The sequence below is a fragment of the Grammomys surdaster genome, unplaced genomic scaffold (genome assembly GCF_004785775.1).
Source record: "Grammomys surdaster isolate TR1022 unplaced genomic scaffold, NIH_TR_1.0 125671, whole genome shotgun sequence".
NCBI lineage: Eukaryota > Metazoa > Chordata > Mammalia > Rodentia > Muridae > Grammomys > Grammomys surdaster.
The window spans coordinates 1,111,944-1,133,708 of record NW_021620508.1 but is presented as its reverse complement, the minus strand read 5'-3'; the positions used below and the strand labels follow the sequence as shown (position 1 = coordinate 1,133,708).

The window sequence follows — 21,765 nt, the reverse complement described above, 5'->3', positions numbered from 1 at the left end:
CCATGCCTCTGGTCTCTGGGCACCAGGACTTACATGTACATACACATGACTAAATAAATAATAAAACATGTAGAGAGAATCTTTTATAAGCATCACCTGTCAATAAAAATAGGAGGGGGAGGTGATGGAGAGATGGCTCAGTGGTTAAGAGCACTGGCTGTTCTTCCAGAGGTCATGAGTTCAATTCCCAGCAACTACAAGGTGGCTTATGATCTGTAAAGGGATCTTATACCCTTTTCTGGCACATAAGTGTATAGGCAGACAGAGCACTCACATACTGTTAGCCCTGGCTGTCCTGGAACTCACTCTGCAGACCAGGCTGGCCTCGAACTCAGAAATCCGCCTGCCTCTGCCTCCTCCCAAGTGCTGGGATTAAAGGCGTGCGCCACCACCGCCCGGCACAAAAATAAATCTTAAAAATACATGTACATCACAATTAAATAGATATTCACACACACCAATCCCTAGGTGGAGGAACTGCCCCAAATCACCAGACTAACAAACAGCTAATGTTTACTAAGCATTCGGTATTTATGAAGTATCAGCAACTGTTCTAAGAGCCCTACAGCATAGTATTAAAAGTAAAATCCAGTTATAAAACTAAAGCTCAATCTCCTTGGAGGGTTTGTTTGTTTTTTTTTTTAAGTACTGGAAAGCATGGAAAGTGGATACGTGCACACAGACACGGGTGGTGTGAGGACTCAGGCACGGTTTCTAAGAACCAACCATTTAAAAAGTAACAAATGTTCTGATCCACTAAAAAGTTAAAGTGCATTTCACAGACCAAAGAGGTAATATTTGATCCCCCCCACGCCGACCTTACCTTTTAAACAGGCATCAGCAATTTACTCCTTCCCTTCCTGTGAGCGCTTAGAGGTAGGACTGGAGTAGGAGCGAATGTTAACATCCAAACTTCTCTCGGAGCCTTGTCCAGCCTGGTTAAACCAAAGCACAAGACACAACCAGTCTGTCACTCACACACAGGAGAAAGTTCAGTTGTCGGTTCCTGGTACCTAAGAAAGGCCAGGGTGGCAGACGGTCAGGAAGTTTACAACAGCTTCCTAGATGCATCCCACACAGACTGTCCAGCGTGTGACTGTGTCTGGGCATGTTCTGTGTGTTGGGGTAACCCCAGGGAACCAGGCAAGGGTATGTGCGTTGGGGAGGCGGGGGTGGGGTGGGGGACGTCGTTCCGATCTAACATTCTTCTTCCTAGACCGGGAGTTCTTTGCTTTGTTGGCTGGCAGTCTTGTGTGGTGCTGGGGACCGGTCATCTTTGGGACTGATGTGGCTACACCGCAGCCGACGACCCTGGGACCAGAATCACACAAACCACGACCTCGGCAACCTCGCTCGCACAACCGCTCTGCACCCCAGATGCCATCACGCCGTGGCTTCCTGCCCGCACTCGGTCGCAATGCCACCCCGACGCCCTGCCACGCCCAGCGGGCACAGCTCGCCCCACGGAGCGAGCCGAGGCGCGGCCCCAGGCTCAGGGGCGCGGGGCTTCCCTGTCCCCACCCCTTACCCCGCTCCCTGCAGCGCCTTCACTACGATCTGGGGCCCGGGACCCAGGCTCGGCTCAGCTGCCCCGCCCCACGCCGCTAGGGTGACCCTGGCTGCTTCTTCAGGGTCCCCAGGGCTCGCACGGCGCTGCGCGGGGGCTGCTGGGAGGGAGAGCCGCACGCGCCCAGCGCGCATGCGCCGGACCCAGGTTTGGAGTCAGGACTGGGACAGGCGTAGGACCTCAGCTTTACTTTTAAGTATTTGAGGAAAGTCTGGTTTTTGGGGTTTTTTTTTTTTTTTTTTTGAAATTTGCGTATTTAATATAATCATAGGTTTGTTGTGGAGGTCACTGCAAATGAGTCTGTCTTAGAATAAGATTTTAAAGGCCATTCCTATCATGTAATTTGGTTTTGCCCAGGTTCTTAGGTTAAGATTCTTTTTTTTTTGGATTTATGTGTACGGTTGTTTGGGCAATGTATGTGCGTGCACCACCTTCGTACCTGGTGCCCACGGAGGGCACTCTGGATGTGTGTGAGCCACCGCGTAGGTGCTGAATAGAACCCGAGGGTCCACTGCAAGAGAGGTTTTACCAGCCTCAGAGGAGGGCGTTGTTCGGAAGATTTGAGAAATTCTAGACTTTTGAAAAGTAAGACAAGAGAAGCGGTGTGGATAGAGCAGATAGGAAAAACTAAAGAACCGGACAGATACTTTTATGTCTTAACCAGGGTTTTTTTTTTTTTTTCCTTTGTTGAGAAAGACAAGAAACATAAGACAGCATAAGCACATTCGGATACCGCTAATTCAAATTTAACATCACTGGGGTTTTTTTGTTTGTTTGTTTGTTTGTTTTGCCTTTTCATTTTTCTCTTCTAGTCACACAAACATATTTCTTTGCTTTACCTTAAAATTACTAGTTTTTTAAATGGCTGGGTGTAGTGGAATAGGCCCTTAGTCCCAGGACTCAGGAGAATCTCTATGGAGTTTGAGGCCATTCTGGCCTATCCTGAGTTCTGGCCCAGCTAGTACTATGTTTAAAAGCATCATCATAAAATAAAAAAAAGTAGAAAGCTATTTAGATACTAACTGTTCTTGGTTATTAGCTGTTCACCAGCAAATAGCAGACCAGGTATTTGGCCTGCATGATAGTTTATGTTGCTAACCTCTGATCCAAAAGAATAGCTAAATACCTTAAGTTTCTGTATTTTTAAATCGTCAAAAGAAAAAATAATAATGCCGGGCGGTGGTGGCGCACGCCTTTAATCCCAGCACTCGGGAGGCAGAGGCAGGCGGATTTCTGAGTTCGAGGCCAGCCTGGTCTACAGAGTGAGTTCCAGGACAGCCCGGGCTATACAGAGAAACCCTGTCTCAAAAAACCAAAAAAAAAAAAGAAAGAAAAAATAATAATAAAATGGTTGAGTTGGTATGTGCCTGTAATCTCAACACTTTGAAGGCAGAAGGATCACTCAAATTTTGGGGCCAGCCTGAGCTACCTAGTGAGTTCCAAGCCAGCCAGGGCTCTGTAATAAGACCTGGTCTCAGTAAATGTGATGGTTGTTAAATTTTTGATTAATTGATCATCTTTAATTGTTGTTTTTTGTTTTGTTTTTTTTTTCGAGACCGGGTTTCTCTGTGTAGCCCTGGCTGTCCTGGAACTCACTCTGTAGACCAGGCTGGCCTCGAACTCAGAAATCCGCCTGCCTCTGCCTCCCAAGTGCTGGGATTAAAGGCGCGCGCCATCACCGCCCGGCGATCATCTTTAATTGTATTCTCTAATGTGTAAGTTCTCTAAGCCTTTCAATAAACAGGGATAACAGTGAATTTGAAGCAGCGGTTCACATACACTGTCACGTGGCAGGCACAGCCCTAAGCACCATGAATCTTAACCCTAGTGAAATACCGAAGCAGTATCCACTAAAAACAAGGGGTCCCAGCTGAGCATCCGCCGGCAGTCTCAGCACCCGAGTCTGGTCCGTTTGAGGCCAGAGTGGATTACATAGGGAGACCCTGTCCCAACAAACCAACCCACCGGCCAGACAACACGATACACGCATGAGGATTCGGCCGGTTCCGGCTGCTCCGGGGCCGAGGTGGGAAGATCAATGAGCCTAAGTTTGAAACCGGCCAGGTGACATCGTGGGGCATATGAGATTAAACCTACTCGCTGTCAAGGACAAGGTATCCTTTGACCTCCACACATGTAATGTGCTACAGCACACACACATAAAACAAAACAAAAACAAAACAAAAAAAAACAAACCTGATCTCAGGCAGAAACTTGCCATCTAATGAAGTAAACAGCTGAATATGAATACTCTTAGGGGAAATAAGGTCAAAAGGTGTTGCTGTCTTATTTATGTTTAAATATTCCATAAGAAAACACATCTGTCTTATTTCTAGTTTTAAAATTAAGAGCGTTGAAGTCAAAGAGATGGCTCAGCGGTGCTTGCTGTTCGTTCCCTGGGAACCACACGGTGGAAGGAGAGAACCAGTTTCCCCTGTGACCGCCACACAAGGAGTGCTGCACAAACAAACTGAAAGCTACGAAAGTAAAATGTGTGGCTGGACATGGCAGTACACACCTTCAATCTCAGCATTCACACTGGGAGGGAGAGGCAGCGGGATCTCTGTGTGCGTGGGGCCAGCCTGGTCTACATGAGTTCCAGGATAACTGGGGTAATGTAGAAAGACCCTGTCCCCCCCCAAAAAAAACCCAAATAGACAGACAGACAGACAGACAGGGCAGGTGGGCTTAGGAGATGGCTCACTGGTTAAGAATACCAGTTGCTCTTACAGAAAACACAAGTTTGGTTCTCAGCATCCATATGGTATCCATATACATCCATAACCAGGTATAACCCAGTTCCCAGGGATTCAGTGCCCACATGAGTCAGAGGTATACACACACACACACACACACACACACACACACACAAAGACACTCATACACATAAAAAATCCAAAACATGGTATAAAGTATAAAGATATGCCTAGGAAGACTATCCACTGGGGGCATATATTTTAGCATGTATCATGAAAAAATATCTAAAACAAGGTCCAACAGTGTGGTTCAAAACTCGCGTGGGTCGTGGGCGGGGTCGGTGTGCTAGTGCCCGCGATTGTAGCGGAGAGAGAGCCCCGCTGACCGCTGGGCGGGAGAGGGCTGGGGAGCCAATGCGCCCAGCGGGTTCAGCTTGGGCTTCGGCTGAGTCCTCAGGATGGCCGGAGCAGGGAGTGCAGGAAGCCCACTGGAGCAGGGAGTTACAGAAGGGCTTCCCTCCTCCCCCACCCCCCCAACCCCAGTTTTCCACTTACACAAAGAGAGTCTAGAGTCCCAGGAGACACGTAGAATTGAAGATATAGAAGTTTTATTGCCATGGTGATGTATCTGAATGGTGGAGCTCTCCCACAAAATGCCAGGAGAGGCCCCCTTATATTGGGGAGAGGAGGGGCTTTGGAGGTGACTATGCTCCAGCCTTGCCCCACACAACAGGAGGCACTTAACATGATTTACCAGTAACACAAGGAAATACTGTCACGGTAAGAGTCCTGTGATTGCTAATTTTTGATGCTGTTGTTTTGGTTTTTCCAGACAAGGTTTCTCTGTGTAGTAGTCCTGGCTGTCCTGTTACTTTCTAAGTCGACCAGGCTGGACTCTTGTCTCTCATGTGCCACCACAAAGAGCACCTGATCTTGATTGTCAACTTGAGATTTTGAATCACAAGTTATGTCTCTGGGAGTCTGGGGGTGGGGATGGGAGAGTGGGGCGTTTTCAGACTGTTTACCTTTTCCCAGTTCTGTCACACTGTATCCTCAAACTGTGAAGAGACTGAACTCCACAGCAAGACAGACAGAAAGGGAATCTCAGCGCCGCAGGAAAAAAGGCTTGCAGAGACCTGATCAGCTTTTAACACCCACAAAGGCAGATTTCAAACTCCCCTGATTAAGACCTAACAGCACATAAAAAAATACATGTTTTCCATCTTTAATCCCAGCACTTGGGAAGCAGAGGCAGCAGGATCTCTCGGAGTTCAAGGCCAGCTTCGTCTACAGAGAGTTTCAGGACAGCCAGGGCTACACAAAGGAGCCTCTGTCTTAAAAAGAAACAATCCGGTTGGACCTTCCGGCGGCGTCGGCCCTATTTCCCGTGTTGCACTACGGGTCTTTCTCTTTCTCTTCCGGTCCCAGGCGCTGCGGAAGCCGCGGGTTACCGTGCAGACATGGCCAAGTCCAAGAACCACACCACACACAACCAGTCCCGCAAATGGCACAGAAATGGCATCAAGAAACCCCGGTCACAAAGATACGAGTCTCTTAAGGGGGTTGACCCCAAGTTCTTGAGGAACATGCGCTTTGCCAAGAAGCACAACAAGAAAGGCCTGAAGAAGATGCAGGCCAACAATGCAAAGGCAGTGAGTGCACGTGCAGAGGCCATCAAGGCCCTTGTGAAGCCTCAGGCCATCAAGCCCAAGATGCCAAAGGGCCCCAGCCGCAAACTCAGCCGCCTGGCTTTCATCGCTCACCCCAACCTTGGGAAGCGGATTCGAAGCTACATGGCCAAGGGTCGTAGGCTCTGCCAACCAAAGCCCAAAGTTCAAACCAAGGCAGAGGCCAAAGCTCCAGCTAAGGCCCAGGCTGCAGCTCCAGCCCAGGCTCCCAAAGGTGCCCAGGCCCCTGTGAAGGCCCCATAGAAAAGGCTCCTGCCAACGTGAAGACAGATGGACTGCCGTGACACACCTACCCACACACTATTTGCAGATGACCAGTGTCCTATGCTGTTTTTTACAAATAAACTCGAGGCAAGATCTGTTAAAAAAAAAAAAAAGAAAGAAAGAAAGAAACAATCCCCCCACCCCTCAAAAGTGCTTTCCAAAGGTCATCAGGTCATCTTGTCAAAGTCTGCAAAGAAACTGATCTCAGGACTTGAGAGATGGCTGAGCAGTTAAGAGCACTGGCTACTCTTATAAAGGACCAGGGTTCTGTCCCTACCACTCACATGGCAGCTTAGAACCATTTGGAAACTGTTCCAGGGACTCCAATCCTTTTTCCAGGCCTCTAGGACACCAGGCACACAGGTGGTGCACATACATACATACATACATACATACATACATACATACGTGCAGACAAATCACTCAGGCACACAAAACAAATAAAACTTTAAAGAAAATTGCTCTGGTTAGCGCTAGTTGATTCTTTCCCAGAAGCCATCTCCATGAAGGGTGTCAAGAACAGCAATTAGGATGTGCTCACGTGAGCTTTAAACGATGTATAACCTCATGTTCCTAGCACCCTTCTGTACGTACATTATCCTCCTCATAAACCACCACACGACCTGACTTACTAAGAAAAAAATCTCTTAACTCTTTTCTTTCAGTTTTTCTTTTCTCTTTCTTTCTTCTTCCTTTTTTTTTTTTTTTTTTTTGGTTTTTTTGGTTTTTCGAGACAGGGTTTCTCTGTGCAGCCCTGGCTGTCCTGGAACTCACTCTGTAGACCAGGCTGGCCTCGAACTCAGAAATCCTCCTGCCTCTGGCCTCTGCCTCCCAAGTGCTGGGATTAAAGGCGTGCGCCACCACCGCCCGGCATCTTTAACTCTTAATCTTGTTACAAATGACACTTTGCTAGATGTCGGAAAGGAGTTGCTTTCTTAGCAATCTTTACAGGGGTTAACTTGAGAGCCACCAAGATCCTAGTCACTGCAGGACCTGACTGACTCTCTCCCCACACTTCTCCTGTCAGTGTGCTTTAACCCTTTTCTCCCTGATGCACTTACTTCCTATTTCTAATAAATCCAACTCTGCCTGATATTTGGTGCCCTCTGAAATTCATTTCATAGTTGATGCCATGAATCTCAGTTTGGTGTAGACGGAGGCCTCTGGAAAGGAACTCCTGATCACTGCTGGTGTGGAACAGTGTTCAAATTGCTTTTGTAAAGCATTTTGTCAAAACAACCAGTAACTCGTGTAGTTCCTATCCACCATGCTGAAAGTTGTTCATGAACTTAAAGACTCAAACTACTTTAAAAACATTAAGAATGCCGGGTGGTGGTGGCACACGCCTTTAATCCCAGCACTTGGGAGGCAGAGGCAGGCGGATTTCTGAGTTCGAGGCCAGCCTGGTCTACAGAGTGAGTTCCAGGACAGCCAGGACTACATAGAGAAACCCTGTCTCGAAAAAAAAAAAAATCTTAAAAAAAAAAAAAACATTAAGAATACAGCGGGTAGTGGTGGCGTATGCCTTTAATCTCAGCATTCAGGAGGCAGAGACAGGCAGATCACTGAGTTTGTGGCCAGCCTGGTCTACAGAGAGAACTTCAGAACAGCCAGTGCTACACAGAGAAACCCTGTCTCAAAGATACCTCCCTCAAAAAAGGAAACAAATGTTAATGAAGTAATTATAAAGAAAAAAAAGGAAACAATGAAAACCATAAAATCACATTGCCACGTGGATTGTTATCTTTAAGATCAAGGCATTGTTTTTTTCAATTATTTGCCAGATTGAAATCGAGTCAAAAGAAATATAAGCTGTTACTAAACAGCTTCCGGAATATACTACATTCACAGGGTGCTTCTCCAGGATGAACTTCTCTTCAGATGAAGAAGCGAAAGTCAACAAGTAAACTGTTTCTACATTCTTCGGTCTAGAGGGATTCTACAGATTCTCTGACGGTTCTGAGTCTCCCACACATTGTGTGAGTTCTGGTTCATCACCAGTATAAGCTCTGATGCTGAAGAGGCTGTGAGCCATAGTTAAAGTTCTTCCCACAGTCCTCGTCTTCGTAGGCTTTCTTACCGCCGCCGTGAATTCTGTGGTGACTGATGAGCTGTGAGCTCTGAGAATAGGCTTTCCCACAAATCTTACACTCATACGGTTTTTCTCCAGTATGGATTCTCTGGTGTCTAGTGAGGTCAGAACCCGACCGGAAAGCCTTCTCACACTCCTTACACTCGTAGGGCTTCTCACCGGTGTGGATTCTCTGATGTTTAATAAGTTGGGAACTCTGACTAAAGGCATTGCCGCACTCCTTACATTCATAGGGTTTCTCCCCAGTGTGAATTCTCTGATGTTGAGTGAAATTTGAACCGCTACTAAAAGCCTTCCCACATTCTTTACATTCATAAGGCTTCTCGCCAGTGTGAATCCTCTGATGGCGAGTAAAGTTTGAGCCACTACTGAAGGCTTTTCCGCAGTCCTTACACTCATAGGGTTTCTCACCTGTGTGAATTCTGTGATGTCGGGTCAGGTCTGAGCCGCAAATGAACGTTTTCCCACATTCCTTGCACTCAAAGGGTTTCTTTCCAGTGTGGATTTTGTGATGGTGAGTGAGCCCTGAGGGGTGTCTAAAGGTCTTGCCACAGTCCTTACACTCGTACGGCTTCTCAATGGTGGGAATGATCTGATGAGTAGCAAACTGGGAGCCGTGCTTATAGTGTTCCCTGTTCTCTTTACTGGCACAGTATTTCTCTTTATTCTTAATAACCTGCTGCAGCCTGAAGGATGGATACTGACTGAGAGTGGGCACGACTTCCCGGTTGATGATCAGTTCGCTGAACTGTCTCTCCTGAGATCTGCGCTGTCTCTCACAGTGGCCGTTCCATTCCCGGGCACTGCTGAGACCAGAGCGTTGAGGGTCCTGCCTTGTGAGTTTCCTCACGATCTCCCACTGCGCTGTCTCCATTTCAAACAGCTCCTTCTTCAGGAATAACTTCTGGGCTTCGCATTTTGACTCCAGGACTAAAAAAAAAAAACAAAAAAAGAGAGAGTAACCACTCACATTTCTATTGTGTGGGAGACGTGACGGAGACCTGGGAGACCTGAGTTTGGGAACTAGGTAAAGGTGAGCAAGGCACGGTGGCGGATATCTGTACCCTCAGCGCTACGGACACAAAGGCAGGAGCACCAGGAGTCTGAAGTCATCCTAAGTTTGAAGTCATCTGGGTTTTATGAGACTCTGTATTAAGAAATAAAAAAAAAAAAAAAAATATCAAGGCCGGAGAGATGGCTCAGCAGTTAAGAACACTGACTGCTCTTCCAAAGGTCCCAGGTTCAATTCCCAGCACCCACATGGCAACTCACAACTGTCTCTAATGCCAGTTCTCGAGGATCTGGCATCCTGACACAGACATACATGCAGGCCAAACACCAATGCACATAAAAATAAATAAATCACTTAAAAAAAAAATCCATCCAGGTTTGGTAGCATACACCTTTAATCCCAGCATTCGGGAGAGGCAGGCAGATTTCTGTGAGTTTGAGGCCAGCCTGGTAATACGGCTCAGTGGTTAGGAACACTTGTTGTTCTAGCAGAGGACCCAGGTTCTGTTCCCAGCACCCCTATTGTAGTACAGCTGCCTGTAACCCCCATTCTAGGCTAACAGAGGCCCTTTTCTGGCCTCCATGGATACCATGTGTACCACATGCATACAAGCAGGTAAAACCTCACATATATGAAAATTTTAAAAAGATTAAAACTAAATAAATCAAAGCCAGGTATGATGACGCACACCTTTGATTTCAGCACTGGAGAGGCAGAAGCAGGCAGATCTTTAAGTTCAAGACCAGCCTGGTCTACAGGGGAAGTTCTAGGACAGCCAGGGCTACATAGAGAAAACCTGTCTTGAGTAATGAAAGAAAAGGAAGGAAAGAAGGGAAGGAGGGAGGGAAGAGGGAGAGAGAGAGAAAAAAATCAATCAATAAAGGGGTCAAAGAATAGGCTCGGCAGTTAAGAGCATCAGTCTTGCAGAGGTGAGGACCCAGGTTCAGCTCCCAGTACATACATGGTGGCTCACAACTGACTCTAAGTCCAGTCCCAGGAGATCCAATGCCCTCTTCTGATCTCTGCAGGTACCAGGCACATACAGGGTGCACATATACACACATACATAGAAGCAAAATAGTTATACAAATAAATACTTTAAATTTTTTGTGTTTTGTTTTGAGATAGTTTCTCTATGTGGCCCTAGCTGTCCTGGAATTCACTCTGTAGACCAGGGTGGTTTGAACTCACAGAAATACACCTGTCTCTGCCTCTCTAGGGCTGGAATTAAAAGTGTTCACCATCACTGTCCAGCTTGAAAAAAAAAAAAAGTTGTTTTAATGAATAAATAATATAGATGAGAAATCCCTGGTAAGGTGGCTCACACTGGTAATCTCAGGACTCCTGAGGCTAAGGGAAAAGGCGCTGTGAGTTTAAGTCAGCCTGAGCTGCACCGATGAGTTCTAGGAAAGTCTGGGTTACATGAAACCCTATCTCAATAAAACAAAACAACAAGATGAGAAAGTAAGACAGGTCAAGGACACAGGAACATCTCTGTGAACTACATGGTATGTCAGAGGTAGTCAACGCCACGGTGGAATAAGTCTTAACACGAAGGAAAAATTCCACCTCAGGATCTGATGCCCTCTTCCAGACTCCAGGGACACTGCATCCACTGACACGGACATACATGCAGGCAACACACACATATACTCTGAAACTTTAGGCTACAGGTCTACGGAGAAGAATTACAGGACAGGCAGAGCTACATAGAGAGATCCTACCTCAAACAGTAGAAATATGATGCGTGCGTGTGTGTCCTGAGTGAAATAACCCAGACCCAGAAAGACGAAAGCAGTACGTCCTCTCTCGTGTGTCATTCCTTGCACCAAATCCTCGGGTGTGAGTATGTAACCTGGAGCAAGCACAGGAACCAGGAAAGAGAAAGGACACCACTCCAGTAGGAGCACTGGAGAAAGGGACAGCTGGAGACCGCCGGGATACCTTTATTTTTAACCGAGGAAGACAGTCAACACAGGAAAGACAGAGGAGGGATAATTAACTAACACTGAGTTCATTTTTAAAAGCTATAGGGATCACAGTACTTTGTATTTACCTAAAATTACATGTATTTTTAAAGTGCATGTGCATGTACACACATACACACAAGGCCTAGACCTGAATATTATTATTTTGCGGGAGGTGGAGCAGACCTCAGAGATGAGTATGGGCGTCAGTGCCTCCCTCATCTCAGACTTGAGGTCTAGGGCCCTACTGTCCGTGAGTAGACTCTGACCAAGCCAGGGAGACAGGCCCACAGACGACAGTTTCTATGGCAGCCTCTGGGCCAGTGCTTGCCATGATAGAATACAGTGAAGCAGACACAGCTGCAATGTTATTTTTGTTTTGTTTTGTTTTGTTTTTGAGACAGGGTTTCTCTGTGTAGCCCTGGCTGTCCTGGAACTCACTCTGTAGACCAGGCTGGCCTTGAACTCAGAAATCCACCTGCCTCTGCCTCCCAAGTGCTGGGATTAAAGGCATGCTCCACACTGCCTGGCCCCTGCAATGTTATTTTAACTTCTGTAGGTCCTCGCTGAGAAACAGGGAACAGTAGTTAGAAGTATGGATGAATCAAGGATGGTATGGAGCTTCTGAACAGAACCAACAGATGAAAACCTAGTTAAGAAAGCATGTCGACAGAACTGCAAGTATAAGGATTGCTTAGCAGGCACAGGACCTGGGATGATCCCCGGAAGGAGAGGCTTAAATGGAGAAGGCAGGGAGAAAAATGAAGGAGGAGCAGGGCATATCTTTGACCATGTAGGAAAATACACATTCCAGTGCACAGAAACAGCGGATATACAAAGAGGCTGCTAAGAAGTATTAGAATCCAGAGCTGGCTGCTGCTCAGGCCACAGCCCCGCAGTCCCCTCTCCCTGGCCTCACAGGTACTGGTAGGCACCCCATGGAGAGCCAACAGCATTCCAGACCCTTGGGTTTCTCATCAGGAGACATGAGTTTGGAGGCTTGAACACACCAAAGTACCTACAGGGAGCCACACTTCTCTTCCCGGACTACCTGATGAGAAATCAGGGGCCCGTCTTCAGGCTCTTGCTGAATCTTCCCCCTTCCTCAGAGATCTGGAAGCTGGAACCAGACTCTGTCACTCCTTAGTGCTCACACTGTGCTGTCTGTGGTGCTGGGGCCTGAAGTCTCAGTCATGCTGGTGTCCGTCTGTGCATGTGTTAATAACTCTTCTAAAAAACTTCTTACACCCAACAATCCATCCAAGTGTCCCCCAGACCTGCATCTAAAACCTTTCAAAGAAGCTTGAAAGGAACTGGATCCAGAGTACACATCACAGGTAGGGTGACAGAAAAGTAAAGCACACTTAACGAACAAAGAATCCCCGGCCGGGATGCCTTCTGTAACTCCACACAGCTTTCTTTCCGTTCCAGGTTTTTAAAGAGAGGCTCCCATTGTAGCCCTGGCTGGCCTAGAACTTACAGAGCTCTGCCTGCCTCGTCCTCCCAAGCACTGGGACTACCAGTATGTGCCAACATGCTCGACTACTTTTGGTTCTTCTTTACTTTCATATTTTACTTTTTGAGACAGGGTCTCATGGAACCTAGTCTGGCCTGGAACTAGCAGCTGCAATCCTGTCTCAGCCGCCTAAGTGCTATAATTACAGGCATGAGCGACCACACTGCACAGCTTCCCGTTGCTAACTCTACGATACCCGAAACACTCTGTGGAACTAGGATATAGAAGTCTGATGGCCTTTTCAAAAGCAGGTAAGCAGCCTGAGAATACTTGGAAAGGAGGAAACAGCCCCACCAAAGGGCAAATCAGAGTTAGTGTGGACAGACGTCCTTACCCATTGAGAGCAGGTTGCTGTAATTCTCCAACATCACATCTCTGTACAAGTCTCTCTGCTCCTCAGTCAGGCACTCCCACTCGTCCTGAGAGAAGTCTATGTACACATCATGGAACAGCACTGACACCTGGAACAACACCCGCATATTGCTTGATTAATAGAAGCGGGGAAGCAGGAGGGGGGCGAGGAAGAAGAGGAGGGGTTGTTTCTATGTAGGAAAAACAACAGAGAAGGACTAAGGTAGAACAAGCCAAACAAATGCAGTGAGAATAATGTCTGAAATCACAGGGAAGGCCTATGACCAAACCACGGTGCTTCTGTGGCACCGTTTCCTCCAGACGAAGCCACCTGGGCTGGAATGAATTCCTAGTTATCCACAGGAAGCTGGGACAGCACAGACCTCTGCACTAAATGACTCACACAAAGCCTCAAGGCATTCTCACCAGATGGTCCTCAGGGTAGAAGAAAAAAAAGGACATTAGAAGCATCCAGAAAGACAGCAGGCTATGGGAAAGGCATCAGGAAGCAGAGGAGTAACGGGATTCTTAAGACTTCTGTACAGAAGAAACAATTTAGTACCCAGTGGAGAAAAACAAACTCTGACCTGGAAGTCTGTAACTGTCTTTCGTTCTGAGTGTACAATCCCAGATGTGCGAGGATTCAAGTACAGGTTCCTGGGAAACTACCGGAGGATGTAGTCAACCAAGATGAGGGAGTAAACCTAAAAAGGCCTGGGATGCAGGAAAGAGTCAGAAGCCAACAGGAGACTATCGAGGAAAGCCCAGGGAAGGGATAAAGTTTGAGGAAAGCAGCGGCAGGCATCTAGAGAGTAAACAGATCGGATGGGGGCACGGACCCTGAGGGATGGGAGGGGTCTCTATCTCCAGAAGAAGATGATGTGTTCGACCAGTTAGAAAGGCACCGACAGGCTAGAGAGGCTCAGCAGTTAAAGGTACTTGCTGCTCTTTGAGGAAACTTGAGTTTGGTTCTGAGTACCCACAACCACCTATACTGCAGTTTGAGGGGATCCGACACCCTCTTCTGGCTGAATGCACACAGTGCTGACAGAGACACGGGGGCAAAGCTCACTTGGCAAAGCATTCGCCCAGTAGCCACGAAACTCTGGGTTCCATCCCCCAAGCTCTATGTAAACTCGGCTGGTGGCACATGCCTGTAAGCCCATCACCTGAGAGGTGAAGACAGGATGAGCCCAAGGTTATCCTCGGTTAAATCATCAGTTGGAAGCCAGCCTAGAAAAACTGTCTGAAAACAATCACACACAAAAGATGTTGTCCACTGTCTACTCACTTCCCTCTTGCCTTCTACTCACTTGCCGTGCGATGCCTCTGTAGACCAGACTGAGAAGGACGGTCAGAGATGGGGAGAAATAGGTTCCACGGGGCTCCTGGCCAGCCAGGAAGCCCAGGAGTGTTACAACTCTTAGAAGGGAAGTGAAGAGATTTGGGCGCCCAGAGCCGGAGTCCTGGGTCTCTCATCAGCTACAGCAGCAGTGGCAGAGGTGGCAGCTGGAGCTGCTGCCACTCTGATGTGAGCCTCTGCAGGGGACAAGAGCCTAGCCAGCCAGGGGGGGGTCCAAGATCCAGCGGTGAATGCTTCGGGAGAGTGAACTCTTCCAAGTGTTGCTACTCAGTAAAGACGATCCTCCGTGTAATAGCTTGTGTGCTTTATTCCATGTGGACAAGGACAATATAAACCTTGGGGAGTGGGATGGGATTTAGGGGGTAGATGTTAGTTTCCTATTAGCTGAGTCTGAGAGGTTACTGGTGATCTGTTTCCGTAGGGAAAGTCCAGGTGCTACATTACACAACTGCCCACGGTCCCCTCAGTGGGTGTCAGGGCTGCAGAGCAGGTTCAGAGATGGACAGGAAGCAGCTCAACTCCTGCTGTTCTCACATCTATGAAGTTCCCGGGGTCTGAGCTCACTCAGCGCCCCCAGTTCTTACGCCTCTCTGGTGGCATGGCCACTTGCTCTACAAAAAGATAACCTTACCATGGGAAACTGTGGTATTTATAAACGCTGCTGCCAACCTGTTAATTGTCCCTGTTACTGGGCTTCAGGAAAATGATGGAGAAAGATGCTGTTTAATACAATGGTATTGGGCTGGAGAGATGGCTCAGCAATTGAGAGCATTAACTGCTCTTCCAGAGGACCTGGGTTCAGGTCCCCATACCAACAATCCAGTCCCAGGGGATCTGACCACCTCTTCTGGCCTCTACAGGTATGCACACATGGGTGCACAGACATACTTGCAGGTAAACACCCAATCAGATAAACAGATAAGATTTTCTTTAAAAAAAAAAAAAAAAAAAAAAAAAAGCTCAATGACAGAAGAGTTAAGGCTTCACAGAGCTTTGACCAACCAGCAGTCACTTCCAAACCTAAAGGGCTCATAAACCAGGAGACACAAATGTTCTAAGAGTGAAACTGAGCAAAACTATCACACTTATTTTCTTTCTTCTTTTTGTTCTTGTCAGATTGAGACAGGATCTCATTAGGTAGTCCTGGCTGGCCTGGAACTCACTATGCAGATCAGGCTAGCCTTGAAACCACAGAGATCTTCTGCTTCTGTCTCCTATGCAGATCAGGCTAGCCTTGAAACCACAGTGATCTTCTGCTTCCATCTCGGGAGTGCTAGGATTGAAGGCTTGTGCCACTATTGTTCAGGTACGAGCCTAGCTGGACCTTTAACAGCTGGACGGTCACTCCTACCCCCAAAGCTTTTTCAATTCGTGTACTAGAGACTCTTTCCTTTAAAGTGGCAGTCCTCGACCTGTGGATCACAACCCACTTGAGGTTCTAACAACCCTTTCACAGGGGTCACCTTAGATCAGACAACACAGAGGTTTATATTATGATTCATAACTGTGGTATAAAGCTACAGTTGTAAAGTAGCAATAAAAATAATTTTATAGTCAGGGTCACCACAGCAGGAGGAACTGTAACCACAGGCTTTTCTACCCACGTCCCAGTTCCCCAATGACAACTCGGAGACTTATTTATGAATAAGTGCCTAGCCATAAGCTTGGGCTTGTTCTCCAACTAGCTTGTAACTTATACAACCCATTTAAACTAATTTATGTTTGTATCCAACTTCCTCAGATTCCAGGGCAAACCTCTAGCCTCTGACTATCTCCCAGAGTTCCATTCTCTCTCCTGGAACTCCCGCCTTTTATTTACTCCCTCTTGCTAATAGGCCATGAGCTTTTTATTGACAGGCGATGCTTCCACACAGTGCACAAGCGACACAAGGAACTGTATTAAAGGGGCACTGCATTAGGAAGATGGAGAACCACTGCCTTAGCAGGTAGCCCTTGCTCATCATGAAGACCCTAGCATGAAGGAGCTACCATAGCTTTAGAGCAAGGGCAAGATTATCTTTATACCTAAACTGAGGGCTCCTTGTTCAACACCAAAAAAGCACCAAGTTGAAGAAAGCAGACGTTTATCTGTACTAGATACAAAATGACCGTATTCGAGTATAAAAAGGCTATGCCTCACCTGAGCCATGGCTTTGATAGAGGCAGGTCCTCTGTGCTGCTCTTCTGGAACAGGGCAGACCTGGGGGAGACAAAGAACAGTGAGACCCCACTTGACTCAGCACTCTCAGCAGTCATTTCCCATGTGCTCACCCCACACTTTGAGGGGTCTGAAGCGGGAGGAACAAATATCTCAACACCCCTAACTTCAGAGAGCCAGGCTCTGCAATGGAACAGGAGGGGTTTGAGCAATCTGATTCATTCATGTGCACATAAGCACACACATGAAGATATACCGAGAGGCCAAACCTACTCCATCTTGGGACTGGCCACCATCTTTCTTTCTTTTTTTTTTTTTTTTTGTTTTTCAAGACAGGGTTTCTCTTTATAGCCTGGGCTGTCCTGGAACTCGCTCTGCAGACCAGGCTGGCCTCAAACTCAGAAATCTGTCTGCCTCTGTCTCCCAAGTGCTGGGACTAAAGGCGTGTGCCACTACTGCCCGGCCCGGCCTCCATCTTAACGCAAAGAAAAAAAAAAAAAAAAGGCCTGAGAACTTGACCTGTAGCTGAACCCAAGCTGTACCCACGTACCAGGAAGGACCCACAGCTTGTTCTTGGCCCATACCCCAGAGTTACTCCCCAGCTACTTCTTAGCAACAGTTAATCGAAGATTAGTCTGGTTATTTCAGATGTACTTTCAGACCGTTTGTGATTGTTTACGGTCTTGCTTCGAGCACCCGTCAGCTTGTAGTCATTCTATTAGATGCTTGCCAGACAGGACACCCCTTCCCTCACACCCCCCCCCCCCACTTGCTTCTATTTTCCTATAAAAACTTGTCCTGCTGAGGGTTCAAGGATGCCCTGCCTTCCCTTCTCATCCTGTTGTGACAGGATTGGGTTGGAGGAGCATCCGTCCAAGCCCCAGCTTATAATAAAGAGACCTTAACAGTCTTTTGGGGTTCATGAACACTTCCTGGCACAATACAATCCTTGTATAGGGTAGATCGTGCTACAAGTGTCTGAAATCTCAGCACTCCTGAGACTAAGACAATAGCACTGCCAGAGGTTTGAGACCATCCAGGCCTTCACAGACTAACTCGCCTCTCCCTCCTCCCTCTCTGTCTCTCTGTCTCTCTGTCTCTCTGTCTCTCTCTCTCTCTGGTTTCGTGAGACAAGGTCTCTCTACATAGCTCCGACTGTCCTGGAATTCACTCTGTTGACCAGGCTGGTATTGAACTCCCAGAGATCCACCTGCTTCTGCCTCCAGAGTGCTGGGATTAAAGACCTGCACGATCATACACAGCTTAAAATTAAATCTTTTATTTTAAATCACGTTTTAAACCTTTTTTTTGGGGGGTGGTTGCAAAGAACTCTAAGTGCTCTGGTCTGGCATGGTTTTGCATCAGTCAGAAGAGGGTTGGAAACCGAAGCCCCTGCATCCTATCGTAAAGGTAATTATGTCTGCTGTGGAGGTGTACACCTTTAATCCCAGCACTCAGGAAGCAGAGGCAGGTGGATCTGTGAGTTCAAGGTCAGGTTGGAATACAAAGCAAGCTCCAGGCCATCGAGGGCTATACAGTGAGACCTTGTCTCAAAACAAAAACAAAAACAAAAAACAAAAATTAAAAACTTAAAACAGATATGGCAGTATGTTTATAAGATTAAAAGTTAGAAACACTCAGATGTCTACTATTTTATGAGGTGAATAAGCGCTGTACACGTCAAACGAATTTTGCAGACAACGAATGGAACTTGAGAACATCATCCTGAGTGAGGTAACCCAGAGTCAGACAGACATGTATGGTATGTACTCACTAACAAGTGGATATTAGCCATAAAGTGCAGGACAACCATGCTATGATCCACAGAACAGAAGAAACCGGGTAATAAAGAGGTCTCAAGGGAGGATGCGTGACTCTCACTCAGAAGGGGAAACTATATAGTTATCGGAGATGGATGGACAGAGGGAACTGGATAGGAGACTGGGTGAGGAGGGGAACAGGACAGCGATCAAGTGGGGAGGGCAAGAGGGATGGGAGAACGGAAACCAGTGGGGGAAGGTAGGTATCTCTGGTGACTAGCTGGAGCCTTGGGAAGGGAGAGGATACAGGGAATCTATGGAGAGACTCTAACTGAGACTCCCACTAGGGGGGGATATAGAGACTGAAGTGGTCACCTCCTGTATACATAGGCAGGACTTCCAGAGGCAGGGGGACATCAGCCCACCCCAAAAACTTCAACCTAAAGTTTGTCTTATCGACAAACAGTGCAGGGGTAAAGATGGAGCAGAGACTGGGGGAACAGCCATCCAGTGACTGCCCCGACTTGAGACCCATCCCATGTGAGAGCGCCAACCCCTGACACTATTAATGATATTCTTATGCTTGCAGACAGGAACCTAGCTTAACTTTCTCCTGAGGGACTTCATCCAGCAGCGGATGGAGGCAGACGCAGAGAGCCACGCCAAACAGCAGGCGAAGCCTAGGGAGTCTTGTGGAAGAGTGGGGAATAGAAATAAGCTAGTCAGAGGGGTCGAGGATACCACAAGAAGACCCAGAGCCAACTGACCTGGGATCATGGAGGTTCACAGAGGCTCTTGGGTCACCAACCAGGCAGCATGCAGGAGGTGAACCTAGACACCCCCCCACACACACACACATTTGTGACAAATGTGAGCTTGGTGTTCATGTGGATCTCCTAAGAAGCAGAGTGGGGGCTGTCTCCGTCTCTGTTCCCTGCCATCGGATTGCCCCCTACTTGGACTGTCTGGTTGTGCCTCAGTGGTAGATGTACCTAGACCTGCAGGGACTAGATGTCCCAGGGAGGGGTGGTACCCAGACGGGCTCTCCTTCTCTGAGGACAAGGTGAGGGGGAGATGGAGGGAGGGATTTGTAAGGGTGAGACTGGGAAGAGAGGAAGGAGAGTGGCTGAGATTGGGACGTAACGTGAATTTTAAAAAGTAAACATTAAAAGCAGTTGGAAATACGCATATGGCTACCAATCAGTAGTCGAGATGAATACGTGCAGTATACTTCAGATCCTGAGATATCAAAGAACACAAAAACTCAATGAAGCCGCTATCCCACGTAACACGGGGAAGTCCCACACAGGTGTCAAAATAAACATAGTAAGAGACAAAGGAAAGCATGATAGCGCTCCCATGAACTTCTAAAATGAGGAAAGGCTAAAGAAGAACGCACGCAAGAGATAACACATCCAAAACTTCACACTCACAACCCACTGACCCACGACAGAGACATTCAGCTATCGGAAGCCTACCTACGAGAAGCCAAGAGGACGACCCACTCGGGACTCAAAAGGTAACTTACGTACAACTGCACTTTGACTCCCCAGAATCCACAGGTACCTGCGCCTGCACTGTGTTGCACGTGGTCACAACATCACACAGTCGCACACCCCTACAGGGACAGAACGCTCAACCAGTCAGCAGCTCTCCACATCCACACACAATACGGGTAGCACGTGTCCCCAGCTCGCTCGCTCGCTCGCTCCCACTCACCGACGGGTGGTGCCCGCCACGGTGTTAGCAGAGACTGATGCTCATCACCAGGACAGCCCCTTAGCGCCGCGATCACTGTTCACAAATTAGCCGCACAATTCCGACTTCAACTCCTCCGCCACACAAAGCCCAGCCTCGGTGCTCGCCCCGCCTCCTCGCGGGTTCCGCACCACGGGCCTTCCTTCCAAGCTTCCCAAGCCCTGCAATCCTTCAGTGCACCTCCCCTCTTGCCAGCAAAGCTCTGAGGTCATGCCAGGCACGTGATCTTCCCGCGAGAAGCCAGGGAGCCTTCTGGGAAATGTAGTCCGAGGCAACGCGGCGGATAAGATGGCTCCCGGTGGGCGGGGCTTCTAATGATTTCGCTGTGTGGTGGACCAGCGGACGACCCCGCCAAATCGAAACGGATCCCTGAGGCTACACGGAGCCCTGTATCAGCTTCCATTGTGCATTTAAAATCATTCCAAAAAGTTAGAAATTTGTTGATTTCCCGGTCCTTCGGTACTATCTGTAGCGGATAGACAGCGTCAGGAAAGGGACAGAGAACTGGTAGGGGGCGGAGTGTGATTTGCATATTCACGGGGCTAAGACGTCTAGAAATGTAATTCAGTGCAACAGGGAAAAAATATATATATTGAAGGAGAAAAGTTATCTCAATTCCTCAGAGAGCTAAGCCTTTGCTTGGCCACTTCTGGGAGGCCTAGTGCCTCTGAGAAGTGTGCAGGAACAGCTCTCCTCGGCAGACGTATGACTTGTTCTGGAAGTGCATTTGGATTGGAACTCATTAGCAGATCCTGTAGGTTGAAAGGGTGGATTGCAGGACCACACCTTGGATCCCCCTATGCTTCTAATGCTAGCCCTCAGGTGGGGCAGGAGAATCAGGGTCATCTTTGGCTACTGAGGGATAGTTATATTAAAAACTACAGTGGAACACTTGGAGAAAGCATCTGTATCTGAAGTGATTTTCATAACCAATAAATATACCTGTATATATATATAGATAGATAGATATAGATATAGATAGATAGATAGATAGATAGATAGATAGATAGATAGATAGAGATAGAGATAGAGATAGATATAGATATATATCCAGGAGATATATGTGTTCAGGACAGCGTACATCTCTCTCTCTCTCTCTCTCTCTCTCTCTCTCTCTCTCTCTCTCTCCATATATATACATATATATGTATATATATGTATATATATACATATACATATATGTCTGTCTCGATAGATAGGTAGATAGATAGATAGATAGATAGATAGATATGTCCAGAAGATAACAAATCAGTTGGTCTGAAATAGACGGTTTTAAAGTCATTAAAGTTGTGGATGGAGAGATGGGTCAGCGATTAAGAGTACTGGCTGCTCTTCCAGAGTTCAATTCCCAGCAACCATATAATGGCTCCCAATCATCTATAAGCGGGTCTGATGCACTCTTCTGGCCTACAGATGTATATGAAACAGAGCACTCGTATGTTAAATCTTTTAAAAAGACATTGAAGTTAAAACACTACATCTGTTTAATCAAGGTTTTCTCGTCAGAAAATAAGGACAACACGATTTACCTCACTTCTTTATTAATTGTAAAGCTGCCACAGTCCTATCGATA

General features: G+C 47.3%; 2 protein-coding genes and 1 non-coding gene across 8 annotated transcripts in view; all 3 read right to left on the bottom strand.

Moving 5' to 3' along the window:
* The window catches only part of LOC114639027 (zinc finger protein 14), a 47,915-nt gene extending 46,277 nt beyond the window's left edge, over window positions 1–1,638 (bottom strand). For 3 of the 5 annotated variants that reach the window (XM_028787695.1, XM_028787693.1, XM_028787691.1), the window contains exon 1: window positions 824–1,384. The gene's annotated coding sequence lies outside the window, so the exon portion shown is untranslated. Of the gene's footprint in view, window positions 1–823; window positions 1,385–1,528 lie in introns of those variants that run through there. The other 2 variants (XM_028787689.1, XM_028787690.1) reach the window with 2 other exon arrangements.
* A 6,297-nt stretch (window positions 1,639–7,935) lies between these two features.
* LOC114639032 (zinc finger protein 566-like) lies at window positions 7,936–20,378 on the bottom strand. 2 transcript variants are annotated; one of them, XM_028787703.1, is made up of 5 exons: window positions 20,154–20,378; window positions 16,657–16,716; window positions 14,467–14,851; window positions 13,137–13,263; window positions 7,936–9,237 (listed from the first exon to the last, which is right to left on the bottom strand). In XM_028787703.1, the coding sequence occupies exons 4-5, from the start codon at window positions 13,168–13,170 to the stop codon at window positions 8,210–8,212; spliced, it is 1,062 nt and encodes a 353-aa protein (XP_028643536.1). In that variant the 5' UTR covers window positions 13,171–13,263; window positions 14,467–14,851; window positions 16,657–16,716; window positions 20,154–20,378; the 3' UTR covers window positions 7,936–8,209. The 2 variants fall into 2 exon arrangements, with proteins under 2 accessions (XP_028643536.1, XP_028643535.1); XM_028787702.1 differs by lacking the exon at window positions 14,467–14,851.
* LOC114639046 lies at window positions 11,532–11,651 on the bottom strand. Its single transcript, XR_003713955.1, has one exon. It is a non-coding gene; the product is annotated as a small nucleolar RNA SNORA5 (small nucleolar RNA).
* Window positions 20,379–21,765: the final 1,387 nt, after the last annotated feature.

Bases quoted from the DNA above. Each gene is read 5' to 3' on its own strand.
- LOC114639032 (XM_028787702.1), bottom strand. The intron at 9,238-13,136 runs GTAAGGACGTCT...TTTTTTTTTTAG, and splicing joins CAGCAACCTGCTCTCAATGG to TCCTGGAGTCAAAATGCGAA.